We start from the raw sequence: 18,601 nt of genomic DNA, 5'->3' as shown, positions 1-18,601 counted from the left end.
ATTCTTTTAAAGTCAGAGTTCACACAACTCTACAGATCATATTCTACTTTAATTGCTTTACTGGCTCCCCATCCCAAACTGCATCAAGTTTCAATCTTTTAATCTGGCCAGGGTTTTTTTTCTGGAAAAAAATAATATTGAGCAATGATGCAATTGTACCCTGAGTATCGTTTGGCAGACATTTATTAGAAAAATTACATTACTACCAGGTAAAACCCTATTTTTACTAACACAAGTCTGTCACCCCAATGTAAGCACTAAAGCTACTTTAAAACATTCTCCACAGTTGGTTTCTATTAATCACTTATTCAGACTGAATAAACTAGAGCCAGAAATTAAACATATTAGAGAGAAATTTCTGGCAGACATTCTAGCATCACCTACAGGTCTTTACAAAAAGATCTGTTTTCAGTCAAGTATTATGATAAGAAAATTCAGTTTCTAACATGGTGTGTACAAAGCAAGATTCATCTCCGGAGTCTTAACACGTGTCAGGACCTGCCAATATGCTTAGCACAAGTCATCAATAGATGTGGTCTTTCCTGACCTCTGCACTTTGCAGATTTTTCCCTCACACCATCTTTTTCGATACTGGATCTTTTTTCGATACTTTCCTAGTCATTTCTCTGCCATTTACAGGCTGCTTCTTTCTCCGTTTGTAAAAATATACGCACATCTCATAAAACCACGTCCAAATTGCTTGCTCACTCGGTAACAAGCAGAAAAAGAACATGGGAGAGGGAAGTATGGTTATGTTGTATTTTACACAGCTTAAGGTAGCCAGCTACAATATTCATGAAGCAGCAGCACCTACTCATTTATCCTCTACATAAACTTTTTAAAAAGTCTATGAAATAAGAACAAGATGATTGCTATCTTTGTCTTTGATTTCTTCATAATATTTACTAAGGCTGCAATCAAATGCATACTTAATAGGCAGTAAGGCCCCAAATACTTTGAGACTTATTGAGTAAAAATATACGGGACTAGGATGCATATTCAGTTACACTCCACCCAGCTAGATCAGATAATCTGCAAGGCAATGTATGTTGGACTACAATAAAAACTGGAATGTAATTTCCACATCTGGGAATTCCCACTGCTTACTTAGCTTACTTGCACATTTAGAATTTGAGGTAGTCACCAAGACCAGTGGTCCGCAACCTTTTACAAGCGGCGGACCAGCGGCAGCAGGGAGGGCGATTGGCCAGCCGCGCATGCCACGTATGTGCGGCTGCGCCATGCACGGGCGAAAATTGCGCACGCACAGCCCTGCTTCCCTCTCCCCCCTCCCACAAAAAGAAGCTTGCCGTGCCGGAAGCTTGCAGCCTGGGAAGTTTCTTACTGCGGGGGGAGGGGCAGGGGGAGGGAGCCGCGGCCCGGTGCCAGGTTGGGGACCACCGACCAGGACTATTCATTGAACGATATGTACTCCCATTTCTCTGCCCAAAAGTTCTCAGGCACCTAATTATGCACAAAAAAGCAATAAAACAGAATCAAATCAGTAGCCGTGTTGGTCTGAAGTAGCACAATAAAATCAGAGTCCAGTGGCACCTCTAAGACCAACAAAGATTTATTCAAGGCGTGAGCTTTCAAGTGCAAGCACTCTTCCTCAGACTAAGAACTGACCATCATAACAGTAGGAATATGATAGTCAGTTCTTAGTCTGACGAAGGGTGCTTGCACTCGAAAGCTCACGCCTTGAATAAAACTTTGTTGGTCTTAAAGGTGCTACTGGATTTTATTGTGCAATAAAACAGAAGTTTTATTTTCCTCTGGAAACTGAGACTGACCAACCCAATAACATCTACAGGTCCCATCCCCCCCAGACACCTCCTCCATGGCCTACACCAGTCTGACCTCTCTGGGGGTTTATCTAAGTTGTTGTTCCTGTGATATTACTGTTGATCGAATTCATTGATATTATGTTAATTTAAACCTTGTTGGATTATTGTTGATGTAATTTTTTACTATGTTCTATGCTTAGGATGTTCCATGTATTACTCCACAATGTTGTATATAAACCGCTCTGAGCTGTATGGGAGGGAGGTATAAATATCTAACAAATAAATTATTATTATTATTATTAATTGGATTTATATCCCGCCACTCCCCGTAGGCTCGTGGAGGGTCACAGTAGTCCTATCCCCATTAAAATATCCATTAAAAGACTTTAAAACAATCCCAACATGGCGGAACTTATTATTCCCACCCTGCTATCAGAGCGGCAGGGAGGGTGGGGAGGAGATCTTACTAGGTCCGGGGGGGGGGGAATGTTGGCACTCATTCGCTGACCCCGGCCTCAACCAAAAACCTGGCGGAAGAGCTCCGTCTTGCAGGCCCTGCGGAAAGCTGGTAAATCCTGCAGGGCCCGCAGCTCACCCGGGAGCTCGTTCCACCAGGTAGGGGCCAGGACCGAAAAGGCCCTGGCCCTGGTCGAGGCCAGGCGCGCTTCTCTAGGGCCAGGAACGATCAGGAACGATAAATAAAATACAGAACGGGAGGGGGCAAGGAAGGAGACAGAGAGGTAAGATTTTCTCTCCCTTGCATGTTAGGAAGTGAGTCACAAAAGCTCATGCTGGAGTAAATGTCGATCATTAAAGTGCAAAAGGAATTCTGTTTTATTTTGATTTAAAATGCAATCTAACATAACCTTATTAAAACTGTTATTTATCCACAATCCATCTTTCTGAGACTGAAAACAGATCATCAACCATGTAGGATATAAGCATCAGCAGAAATCAGAGCAAAGATTTACAAAACTCAAAGCCCAAGCAAGCACAACCCACCAGACAAGGTCTTTAGCTGGCATCAGGCACCAATGGAAGGGTGTTCCAAATTTTAAAAGGTAACGGTAAATGTATCCCCTGTGCAAGCACCGGGTCATGTCTGACCCTTGGGGTGACGCCCTCCAGCATTTTCATGGCAGACTCAATACAGAGTGGCCTTGCCAGTGCCTTCCCCAATCATTACTGTTTACCCCCCAGCAAGCTGGGTACTCATTTTACTGACCTCGGAAGGATGGAAGGCTGAGTAAACCCTGAGCCGGTTGCTGGGATTGAACTCCCAGCCTCATGGGCAGAGCTTTAGACCGCATGTCTGCTGCTTTGCCACTCTGCGTCACAAGAGGCTCATGTTCCAAAGTTAAAGGTAAAGGTAAAGGTATCCCCTGTGCAAGCACCGAGTCATGTCTGACCCTTGGGGTGACGCCCTCTAGGGTTTTCATGGCAGACTCAATATGGGGTGGTTTGCCAGTGCCTTCCCCAGTCATGACCGTTTACCCCCCAGCAAGCTGGGTACTCATTTTACCGACCTCGGAAGGATGGAAGGCTGAGTCAACCTTGAGCCGGCTGCTGGGATTGAACTCCCAGCCTCATGGGCAAAGCTTTCAGGCGGCTGCCTTACCACTCTGCGCCACAAGAGGCTCACTGTTCCAAAGTTAGGGTACCACAAAAAAAAAAAAAACCTCCCTTCTTCAAGTCGTCAGTTTTTCATCCACTTACTTGCATAATGAAGCGGAACTTGTAATACAGACCTTAACTGCCAGCCCCCCAAAAAATGAGAGTAGGAAATCGTTCAGCTATCTAAGGCCATCTAATGCTTTAAAGGCCAAAAGCAAGAGATTGAATTGGCCTTGGAACCAGCCAATGCAGTTGTTTTAAGACAGTCATCTGTGGAACTCTGGCCAGCAGTCCAGCTACTGCATTCTGTACTAACTGCAACTTCCTAATCATCTTCAAGGGGAGCTCCAAGTAAAGTATGTTGCAACAGTCCAAACCGGAGCTCATCAATGCATGAGTAATTGTATCTAAGTCACTTCCCACAAGGTAGAACTGCAGGTGGTGCACCAAATGAAGCTGGCAAAAGGTGCCAGGTACTACAGAGGTATGAACTGAAACAAAAATACATCTAAACTGCAAGTACCACAGCAATTTATGTCCTTTTAGTTATGTGTGCTCAATTTATAACAATTTAAATCAAGAGGACTCTAGCGCTGCAGAACTGTAGAATATTTTGGTAATTGTGATTAGAAAAAGCAGTAGTGTTAACACTGGATAAAACCATCAATTACCCTTTGCTTGTTTTCCTTAATAAATTAATAACTCAAAACAAAACACCTGGCATATTTTCTGTCATCTAACAGCTTCATAAGAATGTAAGAAGAGCCCTACTGGATCACAACAGTCAAGTTGAGCATCCTGCCCCATATAGTGGCCAACCAGTTCCTCTGTGTGAGACAGGATGCTGGACTAGATGGACCACTGGTCTGATCCAGCAGGGCCTTTCTTCACTATATTTAGCCTCACTGTGTTTAGTGTTGTTTGTTATTTTGACCCATGGAAGATTAAGGGGGGGGGGGAATCACACACACAAATATTCAGACAGCCTTGCCTATCAGGGCAAAAACCAAATCGACATAGCTTGGATTTTAGACTATTTTCACCCAGAAACAATACTTTCCTGACTTTCAGCAACACTCAGTGAAATTTTCCAAAGCTTTTGGAGGTGGCGATAACAGCTCTCTCACCATTTCATTCAATTGTTACGGCGAAGCCTGATCAGAAATTCAATCATCTTCAGGTCAAAAAGCCAGGATACATTTTTCAATCATTTTTATTAAAAGAAAGATTTCTTCCATGCCAACCAGCCGTTACAAAAAACAGCAAGACATCCCTAAAAAGGTCTTTTTTGTTCTCTTACTATGAAAAACCTCCTGTTCAGTCTAGATCATAAAGACAGATATGGGGACTCAGATGCCACAGTGGAAGCACAGGACATATTACAAAGAAAGATTGCCTCCCAACTCACCTATGAACACATTCCATTCCATCTGATAGCAACAGCCCCTTGATAGGATTAGTCATCCGGTGATGGGAGTGGAACACGGCATACCCTCCCATTATGCTGTTTGAACTGTTCTCTCCTTTCTGTATGCTTTTTGTGCTATAACCACCATGTTTAAATTGTCATAATCCTTCTCACCATGCCTATGCCTTCAAAAACACAAACTTGCTGCAAGAGACACAGAAACTGGAAGCTTGTGCATTTGTTTTACTGCTCCTAGGGGTCTCCTTGAGAACATGTTGCAGTATTTTTACATCACAACTATGAAGCGACAGAGATTTCGGCATCCTTGTCTATATAATACAGCCCACACTGATTTCCAAGTCCAAATCACGTGTCATATAATTGATTTGCTGGAAAGTGAGATGGCAACCAATACCTGGAAAATTTGCCCATGTATTTCCCAACCATTCACTCACATCAAGCCCAGAAAAATACAAGTTAACATATGGTGGAATGAAGTCAAGGGCTCCAGTGTGGGCTTCAGATACAAGATACATTTTGGGTTTGCCAAGTCACGTTTCTAAAAATCTAGATACATACAGAAGATAAATTTAATGACACCACAATGAAAGGAAACTGCTCTTATGAACTACATTTTATTTATCACTCTGTCAGTGCAGAAGACAACAAAAGTCGCAACAATGTCAGTATGCCGAAGCTACCACTGCTTTGCCAGGCTTTTCCGCCGACATTTGGCAGGTGCTGTTTTCACTGGATGGCCATCTGACGGAGAGGCTGATTCTGTGAAGGCTCAAGGGGATGGCGGGTGACAGCGGGTGAGCGAGAGGGTTGCGAGTGTCCTGCACAGTGCAGGAGGGTTGGACTAGATGACCCGGGAGGTCCCTCCCAACTCTAGGATTCTAGGATCACATCAAACCCATCGAAAGAAACTGTAAGTACACAAATCCCTGCCGGCAGGCACGAAGTGACTTCACCATCCCACCATGTGGCACTCACCACTGCATTAGCCTGTAATAACACCCCCCCACACACACACACACACAATTCACCCCCACGACCCAAGTTTGTTGCACAGTAAACAACCACTGTGGTGGTGGGGGGGGGGTCCTAACACCCCCCAATGCAGCCCCTGCAGAGGTTGCCTCCAGGGGTGCCCTTGCAGAGCCCCATCCCTGCATGGCTGGCCCCGAGGAGGCTGGGCGGTTTCTTTCCCGCGGGGCAGGCAGGACCAATCCCCCCACCCCCCCCCAGCCCCCCCACCTCAGCGCAGGTGCTGGAAGCCCACTGACAGCTGCTCGAAGAGGGGCGTCTGCGGCCTAGCGGGCCCTGAGCAAAAGCACGGGAAGGCTGCAGATCCGCCGGGCTCCTCCATGCCTTGGGGGGCGAGGGCGCCGCAGAGGGTCGCCCCGGGCACGGGATTCGGCCGGGGAGGGGGTTTCCACCCGGGGGGGGGTCTCCGCATGGCCGACGGCGGCGTTTGCCCCGAGCCCCCGCCAGTGGGAGCCCACTTCGTGGTCTCCCACTGGCGGGGGCTCGTGGCAAACGGCGCCGTCGGCCACGCGGGGCGGGCTGCGGGGCCTACCTGGATGTAGTTGGTCTCGCAGTACTCGGCGACCCGCTCGAGGTTGGTGTAGCTGTCGAACAGGGCCCGGCGCCCCCCCGGGATCTCCTCCTCCAGCAGCATCTGCAGCTCCGCCATCTTCACATCCTCGCTCGGCCGCGCGCGCGCAACGCCTCCTTCCCTCACAGGCACACGCGCGTGCGCGCGCGCCCGGCCAACCGCCTCCCTCCCTCCCTCCCTCCCTCCCTCACAAAGCCCCAACCGCCGCCCAACCGCCGGTCCCTCCGAGGGGGCGCGGCCTCGCGCCTCCGAACGCCGGCCACCGACGGACGGACAGCGGCCCGCCTCGACTGCGCAGGCGCCCGAACCTGCCTGCCTGCCTGCCACGATGCCGCCCCCTCCCGCACTTCCGGCGCCCCTCCCCCGCCGCGCCTCCTGGAGACCCCGGATGAGGGGGAGGCGGTGAGTGTCGCACTGGGAGGCCCCCCTCCCCCCACACGCCCAGGGAGGCATCTACGTATGCTACCTCCCTACAGGACCGCATATCATGAAAAAGACTGCCTATAAATCGAAAAATGCTCTACGCCCGCATGCAGTGAAGGAGAGGCAGGCAGACGTTGGATTGCATGGGCATACCATACGTGCATAGAGTGGGTTTTTTTTTTTATTTGTGTATAGTATTTTACTGGTATTTCTATTTATTATTTATTTATATTTATATGTAGTATTTTTTATTTATATATAAGGCAAACGTTTGTCCAGGATAGATTCGAGCGGGTCGCCGTGCTGGTCTGAAGTGGCGCAACAAAAACAGAGTCCCATCTGGCACTTTTAAGACCAGCCAAGATTTATTCAAGGTGGAAGGTTTTGAGTGCAAGCACTACTCCTGTGGTTACTCCTTGAATACATCTTGATTGGTCTTATTGGACTCTCATTTTGCACTCTGTGCATGCACTCAAAAGCTCCCACCTTGAATAAATCTTAGTTGGCCTTAAAGGTGCTCTTGGACTCTGTTTTTATTTGCTCAGGAGATAGGATAGGTAGGTTGGTAGATAGGCAGGCAGGCAGATTCCCCTGAACCGTCCGTCTGTCTTTATATTAAATATTACATTATATATACTTTATATTAGGTATAATAGATTTATTCTTTTATATTGTTTGTGGTGTGCGTGTATAAAAATGCAAATGTTTCTTCAGGAGCAAGACAGAGAGATTCTTTGGAACAAACGTTTGCATTACACAAAGACATATATCCAGTTCACACCAAGATTTATTCAAAGTGGGAGTCAGTAAATCTTGTTTGGTCTTAAAGATGCTATTCGACTCTGTTTTTATTTGTTCAGGAGATAGAATAGATAGGTAGGTAGATAGGCAGGCAGGGAGTTCCCCTGAACTGTCGGTCCATCTTTATCTTTATACTTTATATTACATATAATAGATTTATTCTTTTATATTACGTTTGTTGCGGGCATGTATTTATTCTTTTATATTACGTTTGTTGCGGGCATGTATAAAAATGCAAATGTTTCTTCAGGAGAGACACAGACATTCTCTGGAACAAACGTTTGCATTGCACAAATACATACATATCTCCTCCAGTTCACACCTAAGCATCTTTATTCCAATATAGGATCGCCATCCTCCAGATAGGACGTGGAGTTTTTCTGGAATTAAAACTTGCTTCCAAATTACAGAGTTCCAACCAGCTGGGGAGAATGGCAGCTTCAGAGACTGGAGTCTATGACAGCATATCCTTGCTGAACACCCTTGCCTCCTCAAACTTCACCTGCATAGGCTTGGCTGCTAAATCTCCAGGAATTTCCCATACAAAAGTTGGCTTAAGAGAGAAGTCTTCTGCGCCATGGGCCTTATTCCCAAGTGTGTACAGCATGGCAATCTGCCTCCACTGGGATTCAGCACATCAATAGATGTGAGCAGCCAGTCTCGCTATGAGCTTTCTTATGATATTGTCACTAGTCCAGTGGTCTTCAGCAGGGTTAGGAAGCACTACCTGCCATTTTTTATTTGCTGCCTTCTGGAAGGCCTTGCCATATAAATTGGGTGGCCAGCCTCTAGGTGGGGCTTGGAGATCTCCCAGAATTAAAGCCAATCCCCCAACTACAAAGATCAATTCCTCTGCAGAAAACGGTTGCTTGGTGAGTGGAACCAACAGCATTATGCCACAGGCTCTCCCTTCCCCCAAATCCTGCCTTTCTCATGCTCCAACCCCCAACTCCAGAAATTTCCCAACCCAGAGTTAGCAACCTTTCTACATAGAAAGCAAGAGTACCATTGTTCCTACCTTCCTTTGCACACGTGTAGCAGGAAGACATGGAAGAGGGTCTTTTGTGGTTCTGACCAGTACCATGTTTATGGCTGCCAGCTCTGAGTTGGGAAAAACCTGGACATTTGGGGGGGGGGGCCTGGGGAGAGCAAAGTTGGAGGAGGGAAGGCGTCTCAGCAGGGTACAATGCCATAAAGCAGCCTTTCTCAACATTTTTAGTACTGAGAAACCCCTGAAACATTCAACAGTCTTTGAGAAACCCCTCCCCTTCCTACCCCCTCCAAGCCCATCACTAACCATTTGGGGAGGGGGGGCAGGTCAACATGATCATATATGGTTATATCATCCAATAAATGCTTAAGAAATTTTAAAAATTTATTAAAAATTAATGAACTCCCACTGGTTCAGGAACCCCTTCCAGGGCCATCAAGAAATCCCTGGGTTTCATGAAACCCTGGTTGAGAAAGCCTGCCATAGAGACTTCCCTCTGAAGCAGCTATTTTTTTCCCAGGAGCTTTAATCTGGTGATCTGGAGATCCATTGTCACCTAGAGATTTGTTCACATGCAGCACAGCTCCCAGGGCTCATATGTCTCTTGTCCTGATCATTGTCTTCTTGTCATGGATCTGACCAGGCCCCCAAGAGTTCATGATTCTAATTCTGTGCTTATAGCTCAGTGTGTCCTAGGTCTGGAAAGGATGAAGACCACAACTCTTAAGCCTGGTTCTTAAAATTGCCAGAAGGTACGTTTTTAATGCAACCCTGGAAAGTACAACCCATGGGTGAATCTTGTCAGGAGACTTAGACATTATGGACTCTAATCCACAAATACTTAACCCACAATAAAGCCGTCGTTTAGACCAGGGGTAGTGAACCTGTGGTCCTCCAGATGTTAATGGACTACAATTCCCATGAGCCCCTGCCAGCATGGGAATTGTAGTTCATGAACATCTGGAGGACCACAGGTTGACTACCCCTGGTTTAGATGACACAAGACTTACTTCCATCTCATTGGAGGGATTTCTTCATTAAAATTGACATTTATTAACTAGCAACAGTATGCCAGATGTTACGGAAGGTACACCTAGGTCCCCCTGGCCAATTTCGGTTTTTTGTTTCAGGGATTTTTGCAGTTAAGTGGATCTTGAGCTAGCAGAGTTCCAACATCATGGGTAATAAATCTCTTAGATTTCCCTGTCCTGTCTTTTTGCTTGTCGTGTCTTGCTCTATAAATTTAAAATGTATCAGTTGACCTTGAGGTTTTTAGAAAGGAAACAAGTAGCCCACACAAGATGGCCCTGTTATAAAAAAAAAAAAAGAGGATGTCAGGCCCCTAAAACTGTAATATGATTCCTTTGGGGAACAGGAATGGCTGGAATGTCTTTTATTATTCTTCTTTTTAAAGACAGAAAGACAAGTGTTTTTAAAGACAGTGGTTAGATATGATCAAAATGGACACAGGCCAGAACATTACAAAGAAGTGGTGCAAGATCGAAAATTGTGGTGACAGTTGAGCCATAGGATTGCCACGAGTCGGACTCAACTGAATAGCTAACAGCATCATTTAAAGACAAACTTTCTACCATTCCTCTCTCACAAAGGGGGTTTAGAGCTTTTTAGATTGCTCTTTGTTTTCTATATTTTCTGGGTTTCATGGCAGTGGGAAAGGGTCACTGTTTCAACAGGAAAGCCTTAAAAAACAAGACCTTACGTTTCCCGTACTGGAAGCAATGAGCCTGAATAAGTGACTGGATCTTACCCAACACTGGAAAACCAATTCTACATAAAGAGCAGTTCTACTTAAAACCAATTCTACGTAAAATTGCTACAGAAAACGCAAAATACCTACGTATGTTAGTCACAAAAACAGATTGCATTTTTGGACACTCCAGCCCATTCATAAAAATACATACTCGAAGACAAGGTTTCCTATTTACTAATTCATCTCATTACTTATTAGGCTTCCTGGCTGATAATTTTGCAAATACTGAGAAACACCGGAAAATCACAGTAACCCATATAAATTAACTCCCTAAACAGAATTTTCTAAGTATGTAAATTTTCATTTTCTTTGTTGTGATTCACTTTGCATTACATGTCAAAAGAAATAAAATTATTTTTAAAAATTAAATCACAGTAACGTGCTAGACATGCTAATTCCGGCTCTTAGAGAGACAGTTCCACCTGGAGCAGAATAGTACTATTCTAAGCCACTGGAGTTTAAAGGGTGCATTCTGCTTAGGGTGGAACTGAAATCCACTTTCTCTCTAGGCCATTGGTTCTCAACCTGTGGGACACGACCCTTAGGGGGGTCAATCGACCCTTTTCCAAGGGGTCACCAACACACCTTTGGCAGGAAGAGGAACAGCCAGGTCTCGCCTGCACAACCTTTAAGCCTCCCACTTAGGTGGCTGCAGGTAGGCAGCGGGAACACCCGGGCCTCATCCGCACTGCCTTCAGGACTGCCACTCAGGTGGCTGCATTGGCAGGTAGGAGGGGCACCATTGGGTAGAAGGGGGGGAACAGCCCCAGCGTTGCCTACATCACCTTTCCTTCCTTCCTTTCTTCTTTGCTTCCTTCCTCCCTCCCTTCCTCCCTCCTTTTCCCCTTTTCCTTCCTAATGTCGCAACCCCCTTTGGGTCACTGAAGCGGCAGCCTCAGCAACCCAAAGGGGGGTTGCAGCATTAGGAAGATTAGGAACCACTGCTGTAAGCATTTGTTCAAAACATCCAGTGCAATCCAAGGCAGAGTTATGCCAGTCTAAGTACACAGACTGGAATAGTTCCTCAGGGGAGCACAGTAAGAGTTTTTTAATATCAAATACCTTTCCAGATGCTGTATACTTCTATGCCCACCTTGAACAATATTCAGTAGATCATTTTAATCTCCCTTCAGATCTAGAATATATTTATTTAAAAGCATGATATACAAAAGATCTGAAAACAAATGTTCTTGAAGACAGGAGGATGATTGATCAAAATTTATGTAAAACAGAAAACAAAATCTTAGGTTAGTTGAAATTATGCATCAGTTGGATTCCTGTGTTATCCGTATTACACAAAATCTATAACCCGATCCTAGCGGAGCGGATTAAATAATTCGCTAAGGGCACCCAAGGTGGGCCCTGTCCGTGATGAGGAAGGGTGCCCATAGGCCCCTTCCTCCGGACTGACAATCGGAGGCTTCGCACCTGCCGATTGGGCCCCCCAATTGTCAGTTCTGCGCCAAGGGACCAATTGCAAGCCGTGCTTTGTGCGGCTCGCAATTGGTCCCTTGGCGCAGGATGGACTAATCGGGAGGCGCTTCACTCCTCCCAATCCGCCCCCCTTCCACCTTGCCCGATTGTGCCGCACCGCCGCCATTACCACCTTGCCCTTCCAGCTGCGTGCTCAGTGCGTCCCCGCCCGACCACGCAGGGCCGCCTGCCGTCCTCACCCGGCCTCCAGCCGCCTCTGGATTCACATGCGGCCAGGGATGGCCGCCCGCCATCGTCTTCGCGCCGCCTCCAGCCGCCCGCATGACGAATGCCTCACCACGGCCCAAACGCCCGGCCCTGGCCTGCCCCGCCAACCGCCCTCGCTGCGCACGCTGCCACGCCCTGCGCCCGTGCCGCCACCCCTGCAGCCGCTCCGCCCACCCGCCTTCGCCCCATCACCTCCGCGGAGCCTTGCAGCATCACCGCCGCCCCTAAAGCCTCGAAAGCCGCACCCTCGCCTGCTCCATCGGCTCCTCCGCGAACGCTATGGTACGCCACACCGCGGGGAGGGTGGACACTGGACAAGCCACCCCTCGCCTCCCGGCCCTGTCCCGCCACGACCCGCGAGACACTCTCATCCCGCTAGCGCCCGCTGCATTCAGCCTGCAGCGGGCTTAATTACTAGTATCAGTATATTTCATAACGTCAGTATATTTCACACTGGTTAAATCAGATTCTATTGTTAATTTTATAACTGTCTTGTCAGTAGAAATTAATCATCAGTTATTGCAAAGTTTATATCCAAGCAGAGGGCAGCTTTACAGGATGGTCCTAAGCGGAGCGGTACCCTTCCAAAAGCATTGATTTCAGTGGATTTAGGGGGATGTAACTCTGTTTAGGATTGCACTGTAAGTGTGAAAGACAATGCAAAGGCAAACAGAAAGACCGGGTCTCACTGTTCAAGTATTGATGCAGTAACTCCGCCGCTGTCCAAGCTATGATGTATTGCCTGTGCATGGCACCCTTGTGGAAATCTGATTGGAGATAAAAGTTGAGAATGAATTAAATCCCGAAGATGCAACATCCTAGCCATTTATTGCAGAACAGTCTTGTCCTCACTTACACGGTTCTGGAGTGAGGCAGCGCCCAGGTGACAGCCTCTCCTGTGACAAGTCTCTAAAGGTGAGCCAGTTTGGTGTCGTGGTTAGGAGTGCGGACTTCTAATCTGGCATGCCTGGTTCGATTCTGCGCTCCCCCACATGCAACCAGCTGGGTGACCTTGGGCTTGTCACAGTCCTGATAAAACTGTTCTAACCGGGCAGTGATATCAGGGCTCTCTCAGCCTCATTCACCTCACAGGGTGTCTGTTGTGGGGAGAGGAATGGGAAGGAGACTGTAAGCCGCTTTGAGCCTCCTTCGGGTATGGAAAAGGGGCATATAAGAACCAACTCTTCTTCTTCTTCTAAAAGTAAGCTGGTTCAGAAAATAAGAAATGCTAGCTTCATCAACTAACACAGGCTTTCTCAACCAGAGTTTCATGAAACCCTGGGGTTTGCAAGGGCCCCGGAAGGGTTTCGTGAATTGGGTGGGAGTTAATTCATTTTATTTTTAAAAATTAATTTATCAGGCGATGTGACCATATATGACTCTGTCAACCTGCCCCCCCCCACCAAATGGCTGATGATGGGCCTGGTGGGGGTAGGAAAGCGTGGGGCCCCAGCCATACAAATCCTTGCTGGCCGAATAGCACATGATAGCGACTGGAGTCCAGAGAGTCTTTTACTTAACTGCAGGAGGGGACAACAGAGTAACATAGACCTGCTTCAGCTGTTTCTGGCATGGGGGGGTGACAGAGCAGCCCCGGCCCTGTTTCTGGAGGGGGGGCAGGGTTGATGGAGCCAGCCTGGAATGCAGCTATGGTTCTGGTCACAAATCATCTGAAAATATTTCTGTACTGTCACTTCCTGTGCTGTGGGAGTGACCTAGAATCATAGAACCATAGAGTTGGAAGGGGCCATACAGTCCCTCTAGTCCAACCCCCTGCTCAACGCAGGATCAGCCCTAAGCATCCAAGAAAAGTGTGTATCCAACCTTTGCTTGAAGACTGCCAGTGAGGGGGAGCTCACCACCTCCTTAGGCAGCCTATTCCACTGCTGAACTACTCTGATTGTGAAAAACTTTTTCCTGATATCTAGCCTATATCGTTGTACTTGAAGTTTAAACCCATTACTGCGTGTCCTCTCCTCTGCAGCCAACAGAAACAGCATCCTGCCCTCCTCCAAGTGACAACCTTTCAAATACTTAAAGAGAGCTATCATGTCCCCTCTCAACCTCCTTTTCTCCAAGCTGAACATTCCCAAGTCCCTCAACCTATCTTCATAGGGCTTGGTCCCTTGGCCCCAGATCATCTTCGTTGCTCTCCTCTGTACCCTTTCAATTTTATCTACGTCCTTCTTGAAGTGAGGCCTCCAGAACTGCACACAGTATTGGTGATGTCACATCCAGTGGGAGTGTCTGGGTGATGTCACTTCTGGTGACATGTGACTTCCACGGGTGTGGCAGGAAGGTGTGGCCTGCTGACGTGACTTCTGGAGTTTCTTGAAGCCTGAAGAATGTTTAGGGGGTTCTCAAGAGTAAAATGGTTAAGAAAGGCGCATCTAGCACAATGAAAGGTTGCAATAGTTGGCACTTTCTTACATTTCAGCAGTCTCGAGCCTTCAGCATTCTGTACGATAAAATCCCTTTGCAAATGGGCAAATTAAAAACACCTGCAAGGAGGAACCACCACCTCTGGAGGGGGAAAATCCAGGGGTGTTTTGCCTCACACCACCTCTGTTCAGTCACTTGGAATTGCCTGGCATGTAGGGAATTGTTTTTATCTGTTTTAATCTTTTATGGATCCTATTGCTTTATCAGAATGTTCTTTTATGAATGTTGTACACTGCCCTGAGTCTGACTGGAAAGGGCAGTCTATAAATTAAATTAGTAAATAAAAACAACATAATGTGACTTTATAGCATTTCACACACAAAAACACATATACAGTTGCACTTAAAATTCACAGGTTGGAGATTCGGAGTGACCTGCCTGAGATGACACAGGAAAATCCATACTTTTTTTTCCCCCTGGATCATCTTGGTTGCCTGATTTTCAAACTCATTTACTGCTTGATTAAAGCTCAATTATTTTAATGGGCCATTTGTCGATGCAGCACTTTGAAAACTTGCTTATTAAAGATTTCAGTTTTTTCTCCCCAGGTTATCATTTAAGTGTATTAATTATCCCCCCACTTACACACTCACAGAAAGAGGAGGGGGGCTTTTTTTCTTAACTGCTCTCCTTTTTTTTTGGGGGGGGAGGCAGGGAGGAGGGACAGATACCTGCCTTTCTGCATGAGTCCGACTGACCCAACAGCACCCACTGGTCCTCCCTCAGACACCCCCTCCATGTCCTGAAGCAGCCTGATCTCTTTGTCTAAGTTGTCCTATTTGAAGCCACTGTTAGATTATTGTTGATATGTTATTTATGACAGTGTGATATATGTGTAGACCAGGGGTAGTCAAACTGCGGCCCTCCAGATGTCCATGGACTACAATTCCCAGAAGCCCCTGCCAGCATTAGCTGGCAGGGGCTTCTGGGAATTGTAGTCCATGGACATCTGGAGGGCCGCAGTTTGACTACCCCTGGTGTAGACTCTTCTATGTATTACCCCTGCAGTGTTTTATGTGAACTGCCCTGAGCCGTATGGGAGGACAGTATAAAAATCTAATAAATAAATGTACGAAATTAGCTAAGCTCATGAACCACAAGCTGTAAATCTGTGGAATAATTTAACCAACCAAAATTGACTCACACTGAAGTGATAGACTGCTGGGACTGAGATTTCCTGGAGAAAGACAACTAGGAAGGTGCTTCTAAGATTTTCATCAGTCCTTTCCCCCCACCCCTGAAAATGCCTGCCCCCCCACAGCACTTTTACCCTCTTGAGGAAAATTCACAGTTACTGCCTTAAGATCTGGGCTTCCTATGCAATCAAGCCAACATCTCTAAATTTCAGACCACCCTAAACCAGGAATTGTGAATGGCTTTATTTCTTGTGTGGTACCTCTGGAAACAACAGGGCAGTGTGCATAATTTCACACGGTCCCTGGTCACTTTTGGTCTTTCACAGGGCAGGTGTACAGCTGCAGTTGCCGGAGGTTCCAGGAGGATCCTTGGCCTGAACATCACACGCACTGCCCTACTAGAGGGGATATCGGAGGGCTCAATCTGCTTGTGCGTTCCAAGTCCACCCAGAGATTTTGCTCAAATGGATCCCAAAACGTACCTGGATAAATTCATGCAATCAGGTTTCTCAACGGACAAACAGCTCAATTAAACTTCCCCGTGCAGAGGCAGTGTTTGGCTGAATACCAGATGCTAGGCATGCTTGTCAGTTTTCAGAGGCATCTCACTGGGAGCTGAGAGCCAGCTAGATGTAGTGGTTAAGAGGGGCAGTCTGTTTCATTCCTTGCTCTTCCACATGCAGCCATCTGGGTGACCCTGGGCTTGCCTCAGTCCTGTTAAGAGCTGTTCTCACAGAGCAGTTCTCTCAGAACTCTCTCATCCCTGCCTACCTCACAGGTGGGAAGAGGAAGGTAAGGCACCATAAGCTGCTTTGAGACTCAAGCTGGTCATGAAAAGTGAGGTATAAAAATCAACTCCTTTTCTGTTGGATACAAAATGCTATATTTCATAGGCTGTAATCTGATCTCCCAAGGCAGCCCTGTGTACTTTGCACCAACTGCTTGGATGGATGGATGGATGGATGGATGGATGGATGGATGGATGGATGGATGGATGGATGGATGGATGGATGGATGGATGGATGGATGGATGGGTGGGTGGGTGGGTGGGTGGATGGGTGGGTGGGTGGGTGGGTGGGTGGGTGGGCGGGCGGGCGGGCGGGCGGGCGGGCGGATGGGTGGATGGATGGATGGGTGGATGTGTGGATGGATGGATGGATGGATGGATGGATGGATGATTTTCTCCCCAAGGGGGACCCAAACAGCTTAGAGCCCAATTCTACCCTCCTTCTATGTTTATCCTCACAACAATCCTGTAAAATCAGTCAGAGAATGTGAGACTGGACCATGGTCACCCCGCAAGGACCCACACACTATGCCACACTTCTGTGTCCTGAACAGCCCTTGTATTGAAGCAGTCCTGGGTCAATTACATATATTTAAAATGATTATAAACGAAGCTGCCTTCTACAACAAAGTCAGACCAAGGGTTTCTTCAGAGCACTGTCCCATTTTGCAGTACATCTTTCCCATGACTTACTCCCTGATCCATTTAATTGGACATGCCAGGAATTGAACTGGGAACCTTCTGGATGCAAAGTAGATGCCCTACTGCTAAGCCACAGTCCCTCCCAGTGTAATGACTCCAATGTAGACATACTTGGCCTCCTGCGGTCATCTCGGGATTATGACAGCCCTAAAGAATGAACCATTTGGGGTCATTCCTTCACAACCACTCTCTAGTTCAGATCTCGGGGGGGGGGGCTTCAAAACAGATATTTGCAAAGCTCAACTTGTAAAAGACACATTATGCACATGTTGTAGATTTCTCAGTGATTCATTTTGGTATCCTAAACATTAGAATACGATAGGATATATCTGCAGTCCGACTCCAAACCGCTTGCTAATGCGACATAATATTATTTTTTCAACAGAGTCACAGCTCCAGAAATCTAATTTATATTTTATAAGCAACCGTGTTCTCCCCAGCTTGGCAAGAAGATTTAAATAATGCATATTTGACAAGCGATACAAAACATTACATTTAGCACGGACTACCGTGAACCATTCAACACGATCTGAGTGTCAAGAATCAACATTAAGCAAAAATGTTTCATTGCATCTCCTCCAAATGTTTATTTTGAATTTTCTATTGATTTCAGAGACAAAGTTTTCAGAGTGGCAACAATGAGAGCCTGTCTGGGAATCCCACGAACCTAACAGGGGGTTTGGGGGTGACACGGGAAGGTGGATTTGTCTATGGAGGGGGGGGAGCAGAAACTGCCTGACCTTGTAATTCCCCTGCAACTGACCAGATATCTCCTGCCAGTCTGTGGTGCCATAAGCGCATGAGATATGTTGTTCAGATTCTGTCCCTGTTTTGTTAATTTGAGGAAGGAAGGAAGGAAGGAACAAAGGATGGACGGACGGACGGACGGACGGACACAGGGACAGCGTCAGCATACCCCCCGGTGGGGCAATTGCCAGGATCCTCTGGTGCTGCCCCTTAAACTTTCCTCTTCCTGCCTGCTCACAGGGTTGTGCAATTCGGACACTTCGGTGGCAGAATCGCACAACCCTAGGAGTGAATAACCCCATGATTCCCAACTAGGAGTCCGTGGACCCCTGGGGGCCTGTGAGAGCTATGGAGTTGTGCGGTATGGGGAGGGGTTCAGGCTGTCTTCTCAGCTCCTACTCTTTTTTCCAGCCTACATGAGGCAGAGCTGCCCTAGTAGTAGTAAAGGTGGAGGGAGGGAGCAAAAGGAGGGCTAAAAGTACAGGGAGTGATGTCACTTCTGGGGGCGTGGCAGGGGGCATGGCCAGCTGACATCATTTCCTGGGCTGCTCAAAGTCTGAAATAATATTTCAGGTACTCCTCCATGGTCCAAAGGTTGAAAAAGGCTGACATAAAAACAGCATGAGCCGGGAAGTGGTGGATTTGTTCTAAGTTTTGGCCCACAGAGCCC

The 18,601-nt window shown here is 47.0% G+C and overlaps 1 protein-coding gene across 16 annotated transcripts in view; it reads right to left on the bottom strand.

The window, feature by feature from the left end:
* Positions 1-6,599, bottom strand: part of ABI2 (abl interactor 2) — an 87,850-nt gene extending 81,251 nt beyond the window's left edge. For all 16 annotated transcript variants that reach the window (XR_013227965.1, XM_077319214.1, XM_077319221.1 and 13 more), the window contains exon 1: positions 6,392-6,599. Coding sequence is in view for 15 of the 16 variants with exons in the window: in XM_077319214.1 (XP_077175329.1) it covers positions 6,392-6,508 (117 nt within the window). In the remaining variant the exon portion in view is untranslated. The remainder of the gene's footprint in view (positions 1-6,391) is intronic.
* Positions 6,600-18,601: the final 12,002 nt, after the last annotated feature.

The sequence above is a fragment of the Paroedura picta genome, chromosome 2, assembly GCF_049243985.1.
Source record: "Paroedura picta isolate Pp20150507F chromosome 2, Ppicta_v3.0, whole genome shotgun sequence".
NCBI lineage: Eukaryota > Metazoa > Chordata > Lepidosauria > Squamata > Gekkonidae > Paroedura > Paroedura picta.
The sequence above is the reverse complement of the archived record's forward strand: the minus strand, read 5'-3'. Positions and strand labels throughout refer to the sequence as shown.